Source organism: Parasteatoda tepidariorum, chromosome 8, assembly GCF_043381705.1.
Source record: "Parasteatoda tepidariorum isolate YZ-2023 chromosome 8, CAS_Ptep_4.0, whole genome shotgun sequence".
Taxonomy (NCBI): Eukaryota; Metazoa; Arthropoda; class Arachnida; order Araneae; family Theridiidae; genus Parasteatoda; species Parasteatoda tepidariorum.
In genome coordinates, this window is record NC_092211.1 from 41,624,112 (window position 1) to 41,649,555 (window position 25,444).

Sequence of the window (25,444 nt, forward strand, 5' to 3'; positions counted from 1 at the left end):
ACCCTGAACATTTAATAACATGTTCCACATCGCCAAAAGCAATCACACAAAAAAATTTGTCCCAAACCAATTCTATAGATTCATATTCTGTGTTAAATTCCTCCTCAGCAAAGGCCAGTTTAATAACACAGCCTCCATCGCTTTTGCCAATTAGGAGTTGCCCTGGTATACTAGAGCTTGTTGCTATGGTAACCTACAGAATTTGAAATCTCAGCTTTTCTTAAATCTCTTTGGCGCTCTGGTTCCAATATTTTGCCGAAGAAAACTCAATTTTTCCCCTAGTTCTTTACGCAATGATTCATTCGCAAATTACCGACTAAGATCAAGTTTCCACCAAAGTTATTTTTTTTATTTGATTTTTTTTCTGCGTGTGCATCTAGCAAACAGTAATAAGCTATTTTATTTACCTTGAAGCATATTGGGGGTCGGAATGGTAATTTTCTGGAAATGAAGATGAAACTTGAAGAACAATAAATTACGGAATATTAAAAATATTTTGGAATTCGGGAAAATCAATTTGTAACTGTAATTTATCAAAGAAAATGAAAGAACCATGATGTTTAGAAAAAAACATATTGAAAAGGATAACAAATACATAATTAAACCTTGTATTTCAAAATTTTGAGTTTTAATTTCTTTTTTTACCTTTTTAGTTTCACGTTTTGCTTTCTAAACTCAATGTTCCATTCAAATTATATCGATTCATGTTCTGTGTCAAATTCCCTCTAATCAATTCCTTATTTTTTCTTCATTTCATTATTTTTTTCAGATGAATTAATTTGAAAAAAATCAGCATATTTTCTATATTACTATAATAATATAGTAATATAGAAAGTAATGTACAGGTTCATAATTTGAAATATCAGCTTTTCTTAAATCTCTTTGGCTCTCTGGTACCAATATTTTGTTAAAGAAAACTCTCATTTTCCATTAGTTCTTCAAGGAATGAATCATTCGCAAATTACCGCAGAAGATCAAGTTTCCACCAAAATTATTTTTTTATTTAATTTTTGTTCTCTGTGTGTATTTAGAAAATAGTAATAAGTTATTTTCTTTACCTTGAAGCATATTGGGGGACCGAACGGCCATTTTCTAGAACGTAAGATGAAACTTGAAGGACATTAAATTACGGAATACTAAAAATATTTTGGAATTCGTGTATATTAATTTGTCTTTGTAATTTAGCAAACAATGTGAAAAAATCGTGATGTTTTGAAGAAATATTGAAAAAAATTTCTGATTTGTATTTAAACCTTCTATTTTAAAACTTTGAGCTCTAGTTTTTGATTTTTAAATTTCGCTTTATATATATTTTTTACTGATTAGATTTTTTACCTTTGAATGATTTTGATATGTTCTCTAAGTTGCAATAATAATATTCAAAATTTAAAATCTCGGTTTTTCTTAATTTTCTTTGGCACTCGGATAAAAATTTTACTGAATAAAACTTAATTTTCTCCTTGTTCTTTACACAATGATTCATTAGTAAATTACAAATCAAGAACAAGTGTCAACTAAAGTTATTTTTTTATTCATTTTTTTCCTGTGTGTGCATTAAGCAGAGAAAAATGAGCTATTTTATTTATCTTGTAGGATTGGAAATGTTGGATGTTATTTTTCTGTAAATGCATTCCATAAAAATATCTGCTTAAATAATTGAGCAACAATACTTGAAGAACAATAAGAGATATTTAAAATATTTTTCAAACATAGAAACTTAGATGGAGTTGTAGTTTAGTAAAGACGAATGAAACAATATTAGTGTTTAGAAAAATTTTAGAAAAGTGTTTAGAAGAATCTCAAGCAACATAACTAAATCTCGTATTTTAAAATTTTGAATTTTGTATTTTCTATTGTACTCGTATTTCCAAACAAATCTGTGAAATAATTTTAGGACAAACCAAATGCTTATAATTTTACCCTATTGAAAATTTAATACTATTAGGCTTATAAATCCAACTAGAATATTAAAAAAAAACAATATGGTCTCGTTGCAGTTTAATTACAGAAGATACTTTTTTAAAACTACAAATGATAAAAAGATTCAGAGATATAAAAGAAAAATCAATACGGTGTTAAAAGCTTTTTAAATTTTATTTTATCCTTTAATTTTGTTTAAAAAAATATGTTTTTCATTTTTTCATTTGTTTTTTCATTTGTTATTGTCTTTTTTTAAATCTTTTATTTTATTTTCTTATCAAACCCAATCTGTGTTGAAAGTTCGTCACTGTTGATTATTAAAACTGATTTGAAAAAAAATTTTTATTAATTTTTTTTATTTAACAATAAGCATTTATTGGTTAATGATAATAATTAAGAAATATGTGGAATAATGTAATATAAAATACGCAAAAAAAACTGGAAAATGCTGAATATTTTATCATTCCAATTATTATTTGGTTGATTAAGTCTATTTTTATACAGTTTATCAAACATATAAAAACTGATAAATTTATTATGAATATGCAGTATTACTTGCCAAACTTATTTTAATTATTTTCTCTAGCATTTTATTATTTAGTTTATCAACCATATAAATTTTCTATCATATTTATTATTATTTGTTTTATCATTTTCAATTTTGTTTATTTTATCAGTATTATAATTATTAATGTATCAAACATATCAGTTTATCAATCCTGCTAATATTTAGTTTATTATTCATATCATTATTTTGTACATCAATTCTTTTATTATTCAGTCCATAATTCCTGCTATTATTTAGTATATCAATAATCTTATTATTTGGTTTATTAATACTGTTTGCTATAAATTTTATCAGTCCTCTTTTTATTTAGTTCATCAAACCCATCGCTACTTTTCAACTCCCATTATCAACTAATTTTAAATAAGGATCCTACTTAAAATCTAATCCTGCCTATCCACTGAATTTTCTTTTGCTGCATTTAACAAAATAATAAAATTATTTAATAAAGATGTTAATTTCAAAATGCGTAATTAAGTTTGAACGCTACCCTATCAGTTAACTTGGTTTCTCATTTAATGAACCTTGGTTTAAAAGGCTACGTGAATCTTCAGGCACGTCTTCTTTTTTACTTTGAATAAATAATGATAAATATTCATTGATATCGTTTTATGAAAGGATGATAACATCGGGTATATGCACGTATGGGATAGCACCTTATATAGTCTAATTGCTAATTGCGTTTATAGGCAAATTGCTAATCGTTTGTTTTTGGCATGATATCAGAGTGGTTATGAATTAAAGTCAATTTTTTTTTTAAAGTCTTATATCAAACTTTGCATTATTCAGTTTATTAAACATATTATTATTAATATTATAGTTATTATTTCTATCAATTGAATTATTTTCCTGTTTATTAGTCTCATTATTATTAATTTATCAAATATATAATTTTTTATTTATCAATTATATTATTATTTAGTTCATAATTCTTATTTAGTTGTAAAGTCTTATTAATACTAATTTATCAAACATATTCTTTTTTAATTCAGCAGAGCAAATAATATTTAGTTTATCAATCCTATTACCATTTAGTTTAGTATTCATATTATTATTATTATTATTATTCATTAATTCTTTTATTATTCAGTCCATTGTTTCGATTATTATTAAACACATCAATAGTTTTATTATTTGGTTTAATAATACTGTTTATTATAAATTTTGTCAGCCCTTTTATTATTTAGTTCAAACCCATCGTTACTTTTTTAATTCTTATTATCGACTAATTTTACATTAGCATCGTGCTTAAAATCTGCCTATCCACTGAATTTTCTTTTGATGCATTTAATGAAACAATAAAATTATTTAATAAAGATATTAATTTTAAAATGGATCATTATGCTAGAACGCTACCCTATCAGTTAACTTGGTTTCTCACATAATGAACCTTGATTTGAAAGGCTACGTGAATGTTCAAGCACGTATTTTTTTCACTCTGAATAAATGATGATAAATATTCATTGATATCGTTTAATGTAGAAAAGATAACATTGAGTTTATGCACGTGCAAGATAGCACTTAGAGGGATTATAGATTAGGTTAATTGCTAATCGTTTGTTTTTGGTATGGTTGCTGAGGGGCTCTGGATTAAAGTCTAATTGCTTAAATGTTTGTGGTTGCTGTAGTAGCAGAGGAATTATTGATTAAAGTCTTATTGTCAACCATTCGTTTTTGATGTTGTAGCAAATAGATTATAGATTAAAGTATGATTCATAACCATTTCTTGTTGTGGTTTTTAATCTCAAATGATACTAAAGCATGTAATTTCTACATTTATTAAGTAGTAATTTAATTTTTAAATTTTAATAAAAAGAATCCAGTTGTATTTGTTTAGAAAAACAAAGAAAAAATAAGACGAAAATATTTTCCAAAATAAATAAGACGTAAATGTGGTGAATAAAGCAATGCAATTAATTAAAATCCGTATATTATGTCAAAATAAGTAGTATGTCAAAATGCGATCATTTAGACAAAAGTTATTCAGGATGTTCACTGTTTTATTTTAATATTTTTTAAAGGTACACTATGAAAACTTTTTATGTATAAAACTGAAAACCTTTTCTGAAAGTTGTATGAGTGAAGTTGTATGTGTACACCATTTCTTAATAGTTGTTATAACATTCAAAATATTTCGAGAACTTCGGGGGGGGGGAAGGAGACGGAAACTCTGACTTTTTTCCCAGTGAGTTGACAGGAAAAGTTCACATGAGAAACAAATATTTCTACACTTCAAAGTGTATTAATGGAGATATTCATGTTTTTTTTTAATTAAAAATAATAATGTTATATTTTGGGCTGGGATAAGCTAGAAGGAAGCTCCGCTGAAGTTTAAGAAAGCGATGAAGTTAATAAAAGCAGTGAACAAAAGAATTGGAACATGAACTCATTTGCCTGATTAAAAACTTCATCCGCTTCAAAAATACATAAAAAAAGATGCAACAGTCGACTTCTCAAAAAATGGCTCCCACTTTCAGGACTCGTCAGTTGTGAATGAGAAGAAACATTAGGTATCTGAAATATAAAACATAATGTTACTCACGAAAAATCAAAAAATAAAGATGAGAAACAAAATTAAAGAAACTATAGTTGCCGAGGGAGAGAAAAAAAGATGAATACTAGAAAAAGGAAAAATAAAACTAAACTCAGTGGCGCGACAGCTCATAGAAGGCCAAGGCCTACTGTGCCCATCTCAGTTTTCTTGACCTTGGGCTCTGGGGTGCAGGAGCAGATGCTCCGGTTAGATGGCCAGCCGAACGCGAAACCCCCAGTGTTTAGTTCCCACTCATTTATCGACTCATTTAGCTTGGTACTCATTTATCGACCCACTGAAGGTATGAAAGGCTGAGTCAACCTTGCCCGGCCGAGGATTGAACCCAGGACCTGTGGCACGGAAGCGCGAAGACTTTTATGTCATGTGATCTGTAATATCTAGAATTAGAATTGACGCCTTAAGATGTAATCATACGACCGGATGAAGATGAATTAATATCTCAAAATATTTATTAAATATATATATATATAAAAAGAAAATACTTATTNATATATATATATATATATATATATATATATATATATATATATAAAAATTATGGCATACCTGAATACCACAGTACGAGCCTGGTTTGTGTTGGGAAACTCGCGACATAGATAGCGGCTCAAAAAATATATTTTAAATTTTAAAGGCATCTCTAAGGAATGACCGCAGAAATGCGTAACTAAATCTTTAAAAAAATGCACTTTACTTTTTCAAACTCTGAAGTTGCTGTTTTATCTCCAATGGTAACGAAAAACATTCTAAATCCTGTACCATATTTTATTCAACCGGAAAACACTACAAAGATAAACTCCAAAGCTTCTCCAGTGTACGCAACATAAAATTTCAATGCACTCATACACCAGCATTCTAGATATTCGATTCGAATCAATAAATTCCTAACCTCCCTTGTGGTAGTTTTGAATCATTTCTCAACGTGTATCCTTTTTGTTATGATCCATTGGGTTCAAGAGTAAGAAGGAATAAGAATGTTCGAATCTATTTGACAAAAGATGCTGTCCCCTAATGAATGCAAAAACGAAAACGAAACAGACGATCCTGAAAAGAATAAAACAAAAAATGAGTAAGAAGTGTTGAACTTCGCAAGTAATAATCGATTTGTAGACAGGGAAAGAAAAAAAAAGAATTCCTGAGAACAGGGAGATTTAGATCGATAAGGAAAAAGATCCTTCTTGGCAACGAGGGTAAAAGGGTTAAGAATGGGCGTTACCCGTTATTATTAATTTATTCTGGGTTTTAAATTCAAGAAATAGTAGTTTCATAAATGATAAAACGTTGCTAACCTTATTTTTTAATATGTTGTTCCGTAGTTTAGACTTTACACTGGGGAGCAATTTTGTTGTTGATTCAAACACCATAACTTGCCTAATTTGAGTGTGGTAATCTCCTTAAGTTATAGATTTTTTTAAACGATATAGTTGTAGAATATTTTTTGTCTACTTTTTGTCAAAATGTATAAGTTTAGAAACGTTATACATAATAGGGGTATATGTAACGTTGCGACAAACTTCTAAGGGAGTTAGGGCTCACCATCAAGAATAAAATTGCAAATGAAATCATGCCTGGAAATGTCGTAGTATGAGGCTAGGCGATCTTCCTTATTATGACCGGTTCAGGAGCACACGAGAAAGCAGCTTATAATAGGTGGTATCCGAGCATATTCGTTTCTGTTCATGGGTTTCAGTGATCCTAATGATGTTTCTTAACTCACCTAGAAATTAGTCGCTATATTTAGGCTATCCCCTGTTATAGATTCAGTTTTAAATTTTGACGTTTCGACAACACCAAAAAAAAAAATTAAAAGATATTTTTAGTTTCTGTATTTAGTCTATGTCATTTAGTCTGCTTTCAGTTCTCATCGACATAGTGCTGACATAAATTATCCTCAGTGGTAGATGGATCAAGGGTTAGAATCCCTTTGTCGTCTGGCAAACCGTGTGACATTTTCATGTTTATTCCTCTCCGTGACATTCGGGTTAGTTCCTTGTCTTCTGAGTTGGGTTCAAAATTACATGCCTACGAAGTTCAGTATTGACTGTCGCAAAGCCAAAAAAAGAGTATGATGTTCAACGCTTGTTATAAAATCAAATGAAAAAGTAACTATGGGGAGAAAGCGCATGCCTCCCAATGAGGTGAATCCAAGTTTGATCCCATTGATGAGAGGTCGATACGAATCCTGCTTCCGACTCAACTCTAACTTTGTGCTGACGAAAAAATATCATTAATGTTAGATTTCCCGACGGGAAACGAGCGTGAATTTTAGGTATATTTCCACCATGTAGCGCAAATGCGGTTCAGCTTCATTGAAATGTCCTCTACGAAATCTAATTCATCCCAATATTTTGTCTATATATTCCCTTGAGTTGGTATCAAATTACAAGGCTTCGGAGTTGAACATTGATAGAAGAAATGGATGCTCAAATGTCACGAACCTTTCTTCGTGTTCGAAGGAACCGTTTCCTGGTATATGCTATGAGTAAAACTTTCGTCAAAGTGACGAAATAACTTTAAAGAAACGAATTAAAAAAGAAAAGCTTATAGCACCTAATGTATCTAACTTTTCTGATAATAACTTAAACGTGGGCACTATAAATGTGGCGCAACAAAATAAGGGTGGATAGAACAAAGAGATAAACAACATTCATACCTAAAGCGAGATTCGAGACTCTGATCTTCCTGGTACGAGGACAACTCCCTAAACGTCACTTTACTTTCGTTTGTCTAGTCCTTATTCTAGTTTCCGCCATTCTCGATTATAATTTTCCACAATACACTGCAATGAGGTTTCAAGTTGAGGAAACATTTTCGTCATATATTTGAGAGTTCACTTGATTTCGTGACAAAATGATTCTCAAAAGTTTTGCAAAAGACTGCTCAAACATTGCCAAATCGTCAAAAGTGAGAGTTTTATTTCTGAGAGTGCACTAACCCACAAATGGATTAAAATAATGCCTTTTAAAATAACATAAAAAAAGGATATTTCGTGAGTCGACAGAGCCATCGAAAAACAGCCTGAGACCAAAAGAAATATCATAGAGCTTTCTTTCGCTGAAAGATGTTCTTTCTTAAAAGATATTTTGTGCGATAATAAGCACTACAGAATGAAATCTTGAGGAAAGAAATGATTTCCCCGGAGTATTTTTATCCAATGCTTGTTTAGAATATTCTCATTAAGGATCGATTTGATTCGTATTGAGCTGCTACCATTTCTGGAATGAAGACGATAAAATTGCCTAAGTTAATTCATTGCCCCGGGTATTCCTGTTTCGTTTAGGATCATAGGTTTTCAACAGATATGGTTTCGAACGCTTTGATGAGGGTTCTGCACGCATATATGAAACACGCGGAAATGAAGATGTTCGAATTGAAAAAAAACGAAAAGAAATGAAGTATTTTATGCGAAATTTTAATTGAATTTTTTAGAGATAATTTATTGTAATATCTTTCTTAAATTATGGTATACCTCAATCTTTGAAAGTATTTCAAAGCTTTATTTCAGGTTAATGTGAAAACAACGTCTCATTTTTATTTTTTTCTCTTCATTTTAACCACTTTAGTTCAGATTTTATATTTTATGATCAGAAATTATGTTGCTTAGAAGGATAAAAGAAGAGCTTATCTGAAATTTTAAGCTTCCTAAAAATGAGTAATAAAGATTGTATATTAGGTAATAATATTTTTATTCATAGAAAAAGATGAAAATAATTTCTTTGAAGAAATAAATTTTTATCTCTAAGAAAACTGATTTAAGAGGTTTAGAATTTTAACTAGATCGTTAACATGTTTGTTAAGATAATCGAGGAATTTGCACAGAGGTCTTACATTAATTAATTTTATTTTCTTCCCCTTAGTGACACCTCGATTAGTAAGGAATGCGTACATGCGCTAAGAAGCAAATAGTATTAACGTTAAATTTAGGAGGCTACTATAATGCTTCGCAAAATCTCTCTAATATCTTTCATTTTACTGCTGTTCCTTACATTTTAAAGATCAAAACTCAACACTCCACTAAAAAAAAGGTATATATTTAAGGAAATTATGTTTTTTTGTTTAGTTTTTTAAAGCAGATAATAGTTAGCATTGGATAATTTGAGAGCGATTCTAGCAATTAACAGCTTACATTTACACATTATCTATCTATCGATACAGAAGTATTGATAGACAGATTAATATAGAAAGATATATTGCACACCTCTAATATCTATCTATCGATCTATATATGGATAGATAGATGAATCTGTCACACCTTGAATTATGAGAGTTTGGAGTATGATATAGTATAGTATCTTTGCAAAATACAAATAACCAATAGAATTATAACTATTTCCTGCGCATTTTTATAGATATATACATGCAATTTTTATAAAACATAGTAAATTTTATGGTCAATTGTATGTTAAAGTTTTCTGAGGTGATCAGAATATTTAACTCGAATAGCGTAAGTAGTTTCAGATAGCTAAATATATAAACTAATTTTGTTGTAGCTAAATATATAAAAAAAATATTTATGTCACACCTCTGTTCTTGATAGTTTGAAACATAGAAGTCCACTAAGTCCGTATCAACCTTCTTAATTTTCGAACAACTTCAATTTTTATGGTTATTTAACATTTTACTGAGTGGAATACAAAGTAGATAAGATAATGTTGTGTAAATTGTACCGTGTTGCTCTTCATTTATGTGCACGTGTAGGTGTTGTTGTAAGCAATTATGTAGTTTATACTGTGGTTGTTGCTAATCAGTTGTTTCAATTGTCAGTATTAGTGAAACTTCTGATTCAGAAACTTTGATCGCAGGCAATTAGTAAGAGTTCGATGCTTGGGGCATTCAATTTCCAAAATCGTCGAGGAACTTGGAGTTTTCAAGTCGATAGTGGTTTCTAGCCAGGGGCAATTTCTCACAAGGGGTAATGTCATAGTTTCAAAGGAGAAATAAGGTGATTCTGATAACTCTTGAGTTCGACTGCAGGCCCCTTTGCTTCTCCAGAAATTGAATTCAAGCAATGCCTTCCTGAACTCAACCATAAGAGGAGAATTTAAAATCTAAACCAACGTCCATTTAGTATGTCTTTTAGAAAACTTTTAATGATTTGAATGATTGAGCTAAAAAATGATGTCCCAGCAAAAGAGATGCTAGAGAAAAAATCAAACATTGTAATTCTGATCTTTAATCTTATCAAAAAAGAACTTTCCTGGGATTGTTTTCAATAGTGTTAACTTTTATTTGTGAGTCAGACTCCTCACTAGAATCAAAGGAGTATGACTCAAAGACATAGATCGGAAATTGAAATTGACTTTTGCAAGCGCTACTCTGTATGTCAAAGAGTTTGCTAAGTTAAAACAATCACAGACATTCTATTAAACATAAATTGACTAATAACACACTGGTTTACTATATTTATTATTTTTTCTGACAAGTGAAATGTTATTAGTTTCATCCGCTTAAATAATTTATTTGTTGTAAGCTGTAAAAGGATTGTAAGGAAAGAAAAAAAGCTTTGAAAGGATTGATTTGTTACGAAGGGATTGAAAAGGAGAAAAAAACTGTAAAAGGATTGATTTTTTAAACTTTTTTGATGCTCTTGTTGCTTAGTTTTTTATACTGTGTTTAAGAAATAATTAAAATCAGAATAAATATAACTTGTTTTAGTTTTAAATTTTTAGAAGGGGAATGAGCTTCTAGAAATACTGGAAAAAGACGGGATAAAATAGGTTGGACCTCAGGTCTAGAATATACAGAAAATTCCATAGAGGTTAACTAGCCATCGGTCAAACTGCAAAAGGAAAATAAACCTTAAACGAGTCTGGTGTACGTAGCAAGGGTGTATACATTGTACGTTGCGAGAATGTCGCCAGTGAAACCAAAGATTCGCTCTAACTATTATCCCCCTGGCTTGAAGTGTACGTTGTAGAGCTAGTAAACGGAATGCGTAACACTCATTTTACCCATGATTATTGGAAATCGTTACTCATTATTTACTTGCTCATTATTTACTACTTATTACACAACGCATTATTTACTTGCTACCCATAATTTAATATCATTTCAGAGTGAAAAAAATAATACAGAGTGAAAAATTATATTGATATTAAATTCTTTTTTTCCCCAAAAAAAAAATAAAGTTGTTCAAAAAAGTTGTTACTTGGAATTTTATCTGTGTCTTGGTTTTGAAACCAAACTCCACTAATGGAAAGATTATATTTAATAATATTGAAAATGAGGACTTTCCGAAATATTTTTTTACCAAGCAACAAAATAGCCACGAAATATTTTTGATGTTTTATCAACGGATGTTTTTTATCTTCTTTTCTTCGAAATCCAAAACAGATTTGGAAAACCACGACAGTCCATTTAGAGGAAATAGTAAATAGACAACACCCTTTGATTTCAAATATCTTTTTACCTTCTCAACCGAAATCAAATCTCAAATCTCAGCTTTTCATTCTTCTTCTTTTAAAAGGATATGGTCGTCACTGAAAACAGGTCTCAATTTTTTCTCTTATCCTGGTTCTCTGTATATCTTCTTTATAAAGCCATTGAAAGCATAGATGTCCCGTTTCGAATTCCCTTTTCCCCTATCCTCTGACCGAAGATACGTTGAAGAAAAAAAAAACATTGATTTCTCACAAAAGTTCTACGTTTAAATAAAATTTCTTCCTTTCAATCTAAGGTAAATTTCAGAGGAGTATTTTCCTTCAATATATTGTTCCTAGAAAGGTTGAGATTCGTTGATGAAAGGCGTAAAACTGGTTGAACTTTGCTTTATAAGGACTAAAAATTTGAAATCGTCTTTACTTTAAATTTCATGAGTTCTATTCCTTCTTTCGAATTATGTTATGTAGATAAAGATAAAATTTAATTCATGCAAGATATTTTCGAAGATTTTTTAAGGCATTATATTTGGGTGCATCATGAAATATTCTTTTCGAAATTTAAAGTTTTGTCACATATTTACAGTCATATATTGCCCTTTAGTCACATATTTACAAATTTTATCACATATTTTATAACTCGAAAGCTTCATTTGTTTAAATATAAAAAAGTAATTTTAGCAAAAATGCATAAAATATTATAAAAATTTACGATTTAATAATGAAAAACTTAGACTGTAAATTATGGATACAAATATACTTATATTCCCGAAATTTACGTTCAAACTCTACCTAATCTAGAATTTACATAATAACGTACTCTAGAGAATGGGTAGATATTTAAACTATGCATATTTATTAATAAAAATTAAGGCTTTCAAATAAATTCTGAGATACTTAAAGGGTACTTTCGTGCATATCTTGTATTTTGAACTTAACATTTCAGAACTGAAAGCTTAAAATTTCAATTTGACAAAATATATTTTTTGTAAATGTGTGATTATATTGAAAACTCTTAATCAATTTGAAATTTTGAATTTCAAAAAAATTATTTCAGGACTCATCTCAGAGTGTTTTCAATTCAGCTTTCGAATGCATATTAAAAAATATTTTTAGCGTGTAAGATTATTTGAACCCTATTATATTAGCTATACATTTAATTAAATATAACGCTCGTTAACGGCAGCGTCTTTTAAATAGGCGCAGCACTTACTAATGATTTTTGTAGCAGTAAGTAAATAGAAAATTGGAAGATACAGAGAAGATAAAGGAAAGTGGGGACGATAATGTTGTTGTTGTTTCTAATGCCAGAGCAGATACTGGAAAGCTTGTTTGGTAAAACCAAGTGAATTTAAGGCCAAGGGGGCTTTTCTTGTTTTTCAGTGGCGCCATCTATGACCAAAATTACGACTTAAACCACACACAACACAATCCTTATATGGCTAATCGTTCATACATGCAGGGATCGTAATTTAGACCTGAACCATAGACCGAACAATCTCCAATTCAGTATCCCCAGAGGTAAAATTTTTATGGGAACCTAGAAAAATTTGCGACCCGACATATTTAACGCGCACCAGTCACTATTTACTAATCGGGGAGTCTTTGGTCGGTGGAGATCGAACTCACTACCTCTTGGACGTAGTCGCTACGCCCTACCAACCAGGATATTTCTAATAATACGAATTTATACGTTATGTTTATACGGAAAGCCAGGATATTTCTAATAATGCTACATAATATGAAGTTTTCTGCTCCTATTTGGCAAAATAGTAATTATAAAAAAAGAAGGAAGCGTTTGAATAATAAAATATGTTTTGTGTAACATAAATTAAAATTTAATGTTGCAACTGAAAAAAAGAGTAATAACAAAAAAAATCAAAAACTATCTAAATAATAAAAAAAATTTTGCGTGACATTAATTAAAAGTTAATGTTTCAGCTTGAGAAGAAAAATCAAAATCAAAATAGAAATCAAAAATAGTCTGAATAAAAAAAGAAATTCTGTGAATTTGACTTAAATTAACAGAATAAAATTGTTCATTTACTAACTGAAAACTAAAGTTGTTCCTTCACAGTAAGCATCTAACTTAAACTTATTAATATTTTATTGCAATTGTTTCAATTCAACAAAAGAACCGTCTTACAAAAACTGAAAACTCAGAGCTGCTGCTACAATAAGTATAACGAAACAATTTGCTTAAGCTAATTAAACCTTAATTACAAAATATGTGAATAAAGTTGTTCATTTACTAACTGAAAACTAAAGTTGTTCATTCACAGTAAGCATCTAACTTAAACTTATTAATATTTTATTGCAATTGGTTCAATTCAACAAAAGAACCGTCTTACAAAAACTGAAAACTCAGAGCTGCTGCTACAATAAGTTTAACGAAACAATTTGCTTAAGCTAATTAAACCTTAATTACAAAATATGTGTCCAAAGTACCCTGTTTCATAATTTTGAAAAGGTCGAGTACATATTTTACGTTCTGCTATAAACAAATGCATTGTTTCAACTCGGAAAAATAAAATAAAATAAACAGAAACCATCTGAATAATAAAAGAAACTTACAGACAAGAATATCATAGAATAAGCCAGTCACGTAAAGTCTGTTAAAACGAATGGCAATAGTTCTTCATTGATCGCTGGGATGTCTGCCGAGCTATTAATTCTTAGACTATTCTGGAGAAAAGGAAGAAGAGAGAAACTCTCCGGGAAATTTTCCTAAATCTGGGAAATTATGTTATCATTTTTCGAAAAAGCTTTTTCTTTATTTGGGTTATATAGGGAAAGGAATCACGAATATTTTAACAATGATAAATGTTGAGATTTATTTTGGGTCTTTAAAGATTTTTTGAACTTTCAAGTGCAGTTTTCTGCTATTTTGTAAAATTAAATTTTTTCTAAACAGTCGAATACTAAGTGATACTCGATAACAGTAAAAGATTTTCTCTGTTTCTAATATTGATCAACAGACCTGTAAGTGAAATGATGTAATGCATTCTTATAACTTTTTAGGGGTATATTATATCATATTTCTTGATAGTGCGCAATGTCATAATTCTTAATTGAGCATTTCATCTGAATAACTACGAAATACTTTCATTATATATTTTGTTATATTACTTAAGTGTTGCATACACATGCNTTCTTATATATATATATATAAGGCAAAGTGACAATTCATAGAAGACAGAGATGTTTAGCTCTTAAAGTTACCTGCAACGAAATTGTTTTACTAATCATTACTACTAATATGAATCACGAACATATGAGGGACATCAAACGCTTTAAAAAGGTATTTAAAACGGTATATAAAACAAAATTGTTTTTCAACTAATATAAACCATGAACATATGATGGACACGGAACGTTATAAAAAGGCACCTAAAACGGTTCCTAAAACAAAATTGTTTATCTATTAATATGAATCGTAAACAAGTTATGTTAATTTTTTTCATGAATCATTTTCTTCATGAATCATGAGCATATGAGCAGTGGCGCAACATATAGATGATGAACATCGAACGCTATAAAAAGGCACCTGAAACAAAATTATTTCTCTACTGATATAAATCATAAACATGGACAACGAACGCTATACTGAAAATAAAACTGTAAAAAAGATTTTCGAAAAAATTGAGCCAAAATATATCAATATAGCACTGAAATAAATAATAGATGAATTTGAATACCCCAGAAATTCAAAGTTGAAACAGCATATACTCTTTTTTAAGCAAAATGCGTCGTCTAAAAAGTGATCTGGGGAGAGAAAGATGTGAGGATGGTATCATAATAGGATGTTGTTTATCTGGTAGGATGGTATAGATAGCACCGTAGTTGTACAACCCAGTACACGGAGATGTAGAAAGCTTTATATTGAAGCCACTACAGTGACGCATCATAATATACTAATTTCCACTTTTAATGGTACAATGTGTCGCAATGTAGAAATTATGGTGCCAATAGCTTAGTCAGAAGATCGGTAATTTTAATTTCACTTCTTACTCTTCTCTGCTGTATCTTAAAAAATTCCAAGCGAATGAAATGTATAAAGATTCCTAACTCTTCCTACTTTGGGTAAACTACTATGGTGATTAAAGCAACCTACCACTAATTTGGAGGCCCTTCATACATCACACTTGCCACATCAGTTCAGTTTTTAAAAATATAGAGCCCAGTACTGGAGTGGGGGTAAAAGATTTCAAAAAAAGCCTACACTTTATTCCAACGCGCTCTTTTGCTTTACACTAAAGTAAATGTTTTTAATGAAAAGCCAGTAGAAATTTTTAGTATCTGCATTGGAACATTTAGTGTGTAAGTCTTGCCAGTTTGGTTTTCCATGTACTGGACAAGCTAAGCGTACTCTTGAGTTTCGAAATGAAAGAGATGTCCGAAATCAGGTTATTAAACTATCGTCTATCACCCAATATAGTTGGAATTCTAATCATAGGTTTAAGTTTTATTTTCCTAAAATCAATCAATACTGCGTTTCATTTACCTACCTTGACTTCTAGAAATCATTCCATATTACAAAAAATTTAAGAATTGTGTTAGTGATCTTTACAGCATCCCATTCTTTTCCAATATTAGAAAATTTGTTCTTATGAAATTTCTACATTTTCCCCACTGTGGTTCCTAGCCAATCCTTTACACCTGATTCTTATCCTGTTTAAGCTTGTTCCTATGCCCTTAGTGATCAAACTTACTTTTTGTTGCAATGCATTTGTTTTAATTTTATACTGTAATTTGCAGTTTAGACAATAAGGAAGGTTCTTGTCTATAGAACCTAAACTATAGCATGTATTTTTCTGTAACTTTATTCACGTTTTCTTTATTCGTATGTAGCACGAAGCATACCCTATCTTCATTTAAATAAGCATATAAGCGTTAAATGTTTTTCCTAAGAAAATTTTTTGTAAATTTAGTATTATATTTTAGCATTGTAGTAAGACGCATTATTGAAATTATTTGTTTTGTTCGTTATTCGTTAAGTAGTTGAAATATATATTTTCTTTTATTATTCGTATATTTGACACATAATGAGGGAGAGTATCAAAACATGAAAAAAGATAATTGCAACGGAATTTGGTATAAATGCTCCAGCACACTATAAAAAGTGAATTCTCAAATATAAAGTAACTAATGCCTTCATTTTTGAAGAAACAGTTTCCTAGCATATGCTCCGAGCAAATATTTCGTCAAAGTGACGAAATAACTATCGTCACTTCTACCTCGATACGAATATCATAAAAATTACAGAAATATTTTGCCGTTCAATTTTTTTTCGAAAGTGAAAAAAACTCATAGTGTCTAACGCAGGGGTTGCCAAACTTTTCTGATCATCGACCCCTACATAATTTTTCGAAATCTCCATCGACCCCCATAAAAGTAATTTTCTGTTAATTAAAATAAAACTCTATTAGATACTGTGTTTGTACATTTATTTTATGATTTTGAACATTTATTAAAGTAATAGTACATAGTGTAACAATAGTTTTATGAAAAATATATTAATGTTGAAATATAAATACCTTAATATTTATGAAATAATAAGTAATTATAAGTAAGTAGAAATAATAAGTAAAGTAACTACGGATTTATTGCTTCTTAATCAATGACATGGGTGTGCCTGGTGTTTTTTTTTCTGCAAGGTTCGTTATATTGGGTTCAAAATTGGTCAATTTTAATCTTAAATCCCCTCGAAACTCCACATTTAATTTATTTCTGTTCTTAGTTAAGATTGAATTTACGTGACTGAAACCGGCTTCAACCATATAGGAACTTGGAAATGCTATCATAAATGGCTGAGCTATTTCGTAAAGTCTTACATATTTTTGCATTATATTTATATTTGTCCAAAATTTGCTTATTGTTAAATTTTTAAAAAGCGTCTTTGCTTCAAATCCCCATAATAATTCAGCAAGCTCATCTTGCAGGTTGATGTCCACGTTTTCAATTTGAGCAGAAAATGGCACAATAATCCAATCAGGGATGTCAATGTTTTCCAAATCAACAAAACGCAGTTTAAAATCGTCGCTCAATTTTTGAAGATTACCTGTATATATTTCCAAGTCTTCTTCTTTTATTTCTAATTGTCACATATCTGAAAAATACTGATAATCCATCGACCAATCGACCCTCCGGTGCGGATCGACCCCCATTCGACCCCTGGCTCAGATCGACCCCCGCTAATGTTAAATAGACCCCTGGGGGTCTATATAGACCACTTTGGCGACCTCTGGTCTAACGCATCTAACTTCTCTAGTAATTATTTTATCAAAGATGCCACCTAATTGGCTCAATTAAATAAGGAAAAAAAAGAAAGAAGAAAATTACTTATATGCCTGAAGCGTGATTCGAACCCCGGGCCTTCCTGATCCGAGATCAGCTCCTTGACCACCACACGGTTGGCTCAGTCTGTCACTTTATTTTTGATTGTCTAGTGCTTATTCTAGTTTCGTCATTTTAGTTAACAATTTCCCACAATACACTACAATAATGCTTCGAGTAGATTAAACATTAATTGATAGTCCGCGATTTGTCACAAATCACGTAATTTCGTGACGAAATGTCTATCAAAATTAACGAAATTCTGCCCAACGATTGCTGATTGAGATTTTTATTGAGTGCAAACATTAAACTCATCGGGTTAAAAAATTTATTTGAATCCAGTGATACTTACCAAGTCCTAATTTTGTTTGCAAAGAAAGCGTGAGAAAAAATAAATGTTCCCAACTTAATCAAGAATCATCTGTGTTGTTCGATTCAAACAGCCCGTTATATGTTATTCACTGAAAGCATTGTTATTTTACCCTTTATCTATTCTTTCAACAACTGAAAGATAATTTACACTAGATAGATGCCTCCACTCCTTCTTAGCTTATTAGACTTCAGCTGTCTCCTTGCAAACACAGTAGGATAGACCCACAGAGGGTGGATTGAAGCCATTTCAAGCTTGTATTTGTATTCTGAAACGTGAAGGTGGAAAAGCCAAAAAGATAATTCCCATGAGAACGTGATTGAAATTCCGATGTAGTAAATAAATATCTTCTCTTTTAAGCTTGTTCGATATTTGTGATCAGAGTTACAATTTATACGCATTTGACTTAAGAAAAATATATTGCCAAAGAGCAGAGATAATTTCATGTTAAAAATAAGCAGTTAAAGCTGACTGACAATTGTTTTTAGTTTATATGATAATTGTTGAAATTAAGGTTAAGAGCCATCTTTAAATATTGTGTTGTTTTTTCTTTTTTAAAATTGGGGATAAAAAGACGTGAAATTTAGTTATGGTAATTATAACTGTTTTTTTAAAGCTTTTTTTGATTTAAAAAGTTACTGTTTTTGACTAATAATATAACATATTTTTTTTAATTTTGATTTAATAACACTTGTTTATAACTTTAGGTAACCTTTTATCTCTTTCTGTTAGTACATTCTATGCATAACAAAAACGTCGCAATTCGTAAACTTGAAGGAACGCGATGTATTTTTGAATATAAAACACATTTTGTTATTTTGAATATTACTCTAATTTACTGTTTAGGATCATAAAAATGTGCATTACTTGATAACTAATTGCTGATTTCAATAATTTTAATTTAGATGAAATGTCATTCACAATTTGCATTCACACATGATTTTTTTAATTTAAGTATTTTTCCATTATATATATATATATATATANGGACCGTTGTGACGCTCGGCGTAATGGGCTGGTTCGTAGCGTTCTCCGGGTCGCCGCCATACCCGTCGACGGCCGTCATTTCTCCACAGACAGAAACGAGATTCATCCGTGAACAATACCCGATGCCATTGGATGGTCCAGGTACGATGACGATGACACCACGCCAGGCGTCTAGCCCTGTGTAAAGCGGTCAACGGTACCCCTGTTGCTGGTACCCGTGCACGTAACTGTACTTCATGCAATCTGTTGCGTATGGTTTGGGTGGACACAGATCCACCTGCTCCTGAAGGCAACCGGCTTCGGATGGCACGTGCCGTGGAGAAAGGGTCTCGAATAGTCAACTGGCGAATACGCCGGTCTGTGCGCTCTGACGTGCACCTGTGCGCACCACTTCCTCTTCGGCGTGCACGTAGACCTTCCTGAATCCATCGTGTGACACAACGTTGGATGGTACTCACGTTGTGCCCAACACGAGTTGCTATTGCGCGCAGCGACAAACCAAGTTCATGGAGTTCGATAATACGGTCACGTTCCCCGGTCGTTAACTGATGGTATTGAGCTCGCCGACGTCTCAGAGGCATTTTCTGCGCTTTTTCGAAAGTCGCAAATGCTACGCAAAGCCTCAGATGCCGTTTATGAGAAGAGAAAGTTGCTGGCCTTTATAGCCCGAATATGCGTACCACGTGATCAGATGCGTGCGCAAATTTAATCATTTGCATATCCATCTCACTACTATCGCTCCTGAAATTTGCATGACGCTACGTGCATTATTTCTTGGTGTTGCAATTTCACTTTTGAGGAGTGTATTAGTTGCTACAACCTAAGTCAATAATAAAACTTTTAATAAACATGACTAAAATTATCATTTTTATGACCTTTGCTATGAACACACAATAAAGAAATTCAAGTGTAATTTCTAAACATTTAGCATAGTGTACTGTCTTACTTTTTGTTAAGAAATTTGAAAATTTGAAAATTTTCAGATGCTGAAATACTTATTTGTTGATACTTTACACGGCTCTTATGATTCAAATAGGTCTATTCCAAATTAGCTTCAGTTAAAAGACAACATAATTATTGTTTTTACTTTTAATGTTTAGTTGGTTTTACAAAAATATTCTTAATGTTAAAAAAATATTATGATTATTCTAATCTTTTTTTTGACGGTGGACCAGAAAGAATAGAAATTTTACTAATGCGATAATTCAATAAGAGATTTGCAAATTTATAGTTAAGGAGTATATTTACATTGTCTCATTCTTTCACCATTTTGCTTCATTGGAATTTTGCATATTTTAGTTTCAGAAAGAGAAATCTAATCCATTTTTTAGGCACTTTTTCTAACCTCTGTTGTATATATGTAATATATCTTTCAATTTAAAAAAAAAGAAATGCAAGAAAAAAAATATTTTATCTTTTTATTAGGATTCTTTTTTTACAAGAAATGAAAAGAAAAGTTATAAGTCAGTTAAAAATATACTTGACGTAAAATTTTTTTCAGTATGTTTCAGCTCCAAAAATGTGTAACAAAGTAAAGTGAAAAAAGAATGCTTTCTACAAATTCAAAGATACATTTTGAGTTGTTTGACTATTCAGCATTTTGAGATAAAATTTTTTTACTCATTCTCCAGTTTGCGATGTTAACTGATGTTGGAAAAGAAAAATGATGTAAAAAGAGTTATAAAAGAATAGAGTTGGAAAGTTTGATTCTTTGCTAGGTTCGGATATAGTGTTTAAAATACTTCTTCGAGTTTATGTTTAGAATTTACTCCTTACGAAATTATAGCCTTCCTTATAAAAAAAGTCTACTATGAATGGTAACTTTGAAAATGATACCCCTTTCTGAGGAATATTCGGAAATGAATTAGTGCTTAATTTCATGCACCCGAGATAGCCCAACAAGATGTTTTATACCCTAAAATTAAAATGTTACGTTGATTTGGTTAATGTAAAAGTTAAAAATGGTAATGCAATCAACTGTTTAACTTTCAGCTGTTTATTTGTAATGCAATGTTGATCGTAATATGATATTTTTAGAACTGATCAAATCAATATTTATATTACTGTAAATTATTATCCCAATTTGTACCTTGCAAAATTTATGCTAATGACGTAGCCTAATTAGAAAATCCAGGTCTTTTAAAATGTCGTCTTTAGGCTGATTGAAAAATCCCCATTTTTTATTCAGCTTGATATTTATTTTTTGGCTTATTACGAAGACCCATACACTTTCCGGCAAATTAGAAAATGTGCAAAAAGTAGTCGTTCCTCCAGAATATGCTTCAATTAATTGAAATTGGCCTTGTCGACTTATTTAAAACTGCTTGAAATAAATTTAGCAGTGGTATTCTATGATGTTAAGATAGGAACTCTGAAAAGGCCACTCCAGTTTAAGAACTCTCATTTCGTCAAACCGTGACTACGCAAATCTCAAAGTGTAAATAGAGCAGTTATACTGCTGGAAAAGAAATGAGCTTTTCCCGAGTGCTATAGAGTTAACCATGGAAATAGCCATAGATAAAAAAACAGCTATTGCAAAATGATTTATTGTGGAATGGAGCAATGAATAAAAAGGCCATATTTAATAACAGTCAAATTTAATAAACTAAACATATGATGGTGTGATATTTGATAAACTACCAGTTAGAGCCGTGATTGCTAAGGGGATAGAGCGTTCGCCTTCCAATGAAGTAAACCGGGATTCGATCCCGGCGATGGCTGATCGGTACGAATTCCGCATCCGGGTTGTACCGACCAAAGTGATGACGTAAAATATTCTTAGTGTTAGACGGATCAGGGGTTAGAGTGCCCTTAACGTCAGGCTAACCGGTGGGAGATTTTCGCGGTCTTCCTCGCCATATAACGCAAATGCGGGTTAGTTCCATCAAAAAGGTCTCCACGGCGGCAAATTTCTCCCAGTACGTGATCCAGTAGTTCCCTTGACTTCTAGATTGGGATCAAAATTAGAAGGCTACGGAGTTGAACATTAGTAGTCGTAAACCCAAAAATTGGGTTGGTTGTTCAACAACGGTTATAAAATATAAAATAAAACTACCAGTTACAGGGGATAGAGCGTTCGCTATCCAATGAGGTGAACCGGGTTCGAACCCCGGTGATGGCTGGTCGATACGAATTCCGTATACAGCTTTCACCGACCACAGTGCTGACGTAAAATATCCGTAGTGGTAGACGGTTCATAGGTAAGAGTCCGCTTGTAGTCAGTCTAAACGTATGAGTTTTCGTGGTTTTCCTCTGTATGAAACGCAAATGCGGATTAGTTCTATTAAAAAGTCCTCCAAAAAAGAAAAAATTTCTCCCAATACTTGATCCAGTAGTTCTTTTGTCTTCTGCATTGGGTTCAAAATTACAAGGCTACGGAGTTTAACATTAGCAGTCGTAACCCCAAAAAATTGAATCGGCTGCTTACGACGGTTATAAAATAAAATATAAAACTACCCAATAAGCCTTCCATTCCATTCTATTGCCTGTTACACAAGTTTTACATATTCATACTTATCGCCAATGATTACAGCGCCCTCTGTTGATCAGGCATAAATTCATAGCAGTAGCATCGTCCGGAATATCTACATGCATGTTTCCAATCACAGGATCTTAAGGACCCAGGCCAAGCCATGAAAAAAACCTCCGCACCATAAAAATATATACTTCTTCAGCTGGATATCTGGATAATTTCAGTCCAATACTGCGAGACAAACAGTTTAGTCAGAGAGCTTTAATTCAAATAATAAATGATCTTCATAATTAATGATGTTGCAGTCACTTTATAAGGACTATTTTTGCCTTCAAATAATAAATTTTGAAAGTTATTCAATTTTTTAAATGTCATGATGAAATTAAATGAGCGTAAAGTTAATTCCATTAGTTTGGACCGACGTGCTATTTCATGTATTACTAAAACATTTGATGTCATGTCTAATTTAATTAACTATTTTATTTGTTCTTCATAGGAGTACTTTAAGCTTAAATTACTTAATGATTCAATTTAACAGTAAAATTTGAGATATTATCTTGTTGCACGAATTTTTTGAGAAACTTATTATTTTTATTCTAACTAAGCAAATTAGTTTATTTCATTTCGCAAAATTAAATTACGAACTTTATTCAAAAACGCATCTCATTATGGCTGTCATACTTTTTACAAGTATTATCTTGAATTAAATAATATTTGTCGTAACACAAAGCAATTTTAACCACCAAAAAATAACCAAACTACTATTTGTTGAAGTTAAATGAGTTAGGCAAGTTTGAAAAAGCGTCTTTAAAATCCAAAGAAGAAAGATTTTCCTTAATTTGAAAAAATGGCCGAAGCGAAAACGATCTCCATAAAATTAGAGCGCCTTTAATGGTAACCATTCATCACTTTAAATGAGACCAAATGCATAAAAGAAACCTTTTCTTTAATGAAAAGTGTTGTTTTATTTTATTGTGGGTTTTTTCATTTTTATTTTAATGTCATTTTATTTTTAGATAAAAACATGGGAATTTAGGTAATATAAAGACACAGAAGCATACAATTCCAGTAAAATAAATCAATTTCACAAATTTTAACATAATATTGTTTAAATAGAATTTAATTATAAAGCGCATGAATAAAAATTCACATTCTTTTAATTTTTTAGTTCTTTGCAGTAGCACTTGAAGCAATGTGTTATAAGGGATAATAATTAGGTAATGAAAAAATGCCCTAAAATTCCAACTAACCGATCATCGTTTGACCATTTTTAAAAAAAAAAGTATTTTTCTTTTCTTTTTCTAATTTTATTGTTATTTTGTTTTCCGTTTAGATTTCTTGAATAATTTTATATCCTTTAATAAACATAAATTTTAATTTTATGCGTAAGTATGTGTATACTTTTATATGAGGGAATTTTTTTATATTTTTCGCTTGCTACTGCTTGGTTCCTGAAAAAATTAGCAATGACATTACACTTTTCTTGGAATAACGTCAAAATATTTTACACTTATAGTTTTTTTTTGTAATCGTCGTTGAACAGCCGACCAAAACACTTTCAGTTTGAGAAACGCAAAGGATTTTGAATAATATCCTGACTTTTTTTAAAAAAAACTTTTTTTACTGAGTTTACCTTTTTGTAAGAAATGTTAATGTATTCGGAATTAGCCTTCATTTATTCCATGAACAAAAATTCATTATATTAAAGTTACAGTTTTAAATCCAAAAAATTCACTTTTGTTTCATTATTTTAAAAAATTCTTTTATTGTCAATACAACTAAAGAACAAGATTTTTAATGTCGAAATTTAATGTGTAATAAATGATAAGTTAAATTGGTGGCGTTCTCTGGATCGCTTGAGTTGAGATGTTACACATATTAAATATAGGTAATAAGCTAGCCTGTTACAATCAAGCTCAGCATTGGTTAAACATATTCAAAAGTTTCTCAAGAACAAACAAATTAGAATTTTTAAAAGTATTTTAAGATCAGGGGGCTGAAATTCTTTCTTACAACTGTTTTCTAAATTTCAAGACCCTTTAAAAACTGCTCTGGTATTGTAATAAAAGCTCACAGACACACAAATTATTGCTTCTATTATTATAAATATTTTAATGTTTTGTTCATAAATTCAGGTTTAACTTCAAAAATGTTTTTTTTTTCAGGTAAGAAAACTTTTTAGATGTTACAAGGGCATTTTACTTCTAGCAGGTAAATTATAAATATACTTTATGTAAACTCTGAATACAACATTCACTGTAAAATATCCCAGAACAAATTACGGCATAAAGTACCAGTTTTTTTACTTTTTGAGTTTTTTTTACTTTTGCCGTAAGTTTTATATTAATATTTATTTCATTAGAGTTATTTAGTAATTACACTGCAATTATTACTGTGAAAATTATGGTACATAAATTCGATATTTTTTGTTTCGTATTATGTTCCGGTAAAATTGGATTTTACGGTAAAAATTACCGACACTTTTACAGTAGTTTTATCAGGATTTTTTTACAGAGTTTAAACATTTTTTTGAAAGCAATAAACCCATAATAGTGAAAAATAGACTTAGAAATCCATAAATGAAGTTTTTATTTTATTTAATTTTCTGGTAAAGCGTTCAAGAAAATTATTATCGATATTGTTTAGACAGCTTCCAAAAAGTCTAATTACTCATATATTATTTTGTATTTATGTGTTAAAGTAAACTAAGGTTTTCTATTTTATTATAATAACTACGTATGACTACTTTTATTGATCAAATACCAAATCCATAAATCATTAAATTTTACTAAAATGTACTTCTAGTACTTCATTCTTCTGCATATTTATTGTTCAATTTTCTGAGTTATAACCTACTCAAATAATA

The 25,444-nt window shown here is 30.6% G+C and overlaps 2 protein-coding genes across 5 annotated transcripts in view; one reads left to right on the plus strand and one right to left on the minus strand.

The window, feature by feature from the left end:
* The window catches only part of LOC107447376 (coiled-coil domain-containing protein AGAP005037), a 679,334-nt gene that overhangs the window by 45,145 nt on the left and 608,745 nt on the right, over positions 1-25,444 (plus strand). The window lies entirely within an intron of this gene.
* Positions 14,874-19,687, minus strand: LOC122272259 (uncharacterized). Its single transcript, XM_043055714.1, has 2 exons — positions 19,169-19,687; positions 14,874-14,960 (listed from the first exon to the last, which is right to left on the minus strand). Exons 1-2 carry the CDS (start codon positions 19,685-19,687, stop codon positions 14,874-14,876), a joined length of 606 nt encoding a protein of 201 aa, XP_042911648.1.

Coding starts and splice junctions, on each gene's coding strand:
- LOC122272259 (XM_043055714.1), bottom strand. CDS start 19,687: ATGCCTCTGAGACGTCGGCGAGCTCAATACCATCAGTTAACGACCGGG. Junction 14,961..19,168: donor GAAATGACGGCCGTCGACGG/GTATGGCGGCGA, acceptor ATTTTGTTTCAG/GTGCCTTTTTATAGCGTTCG.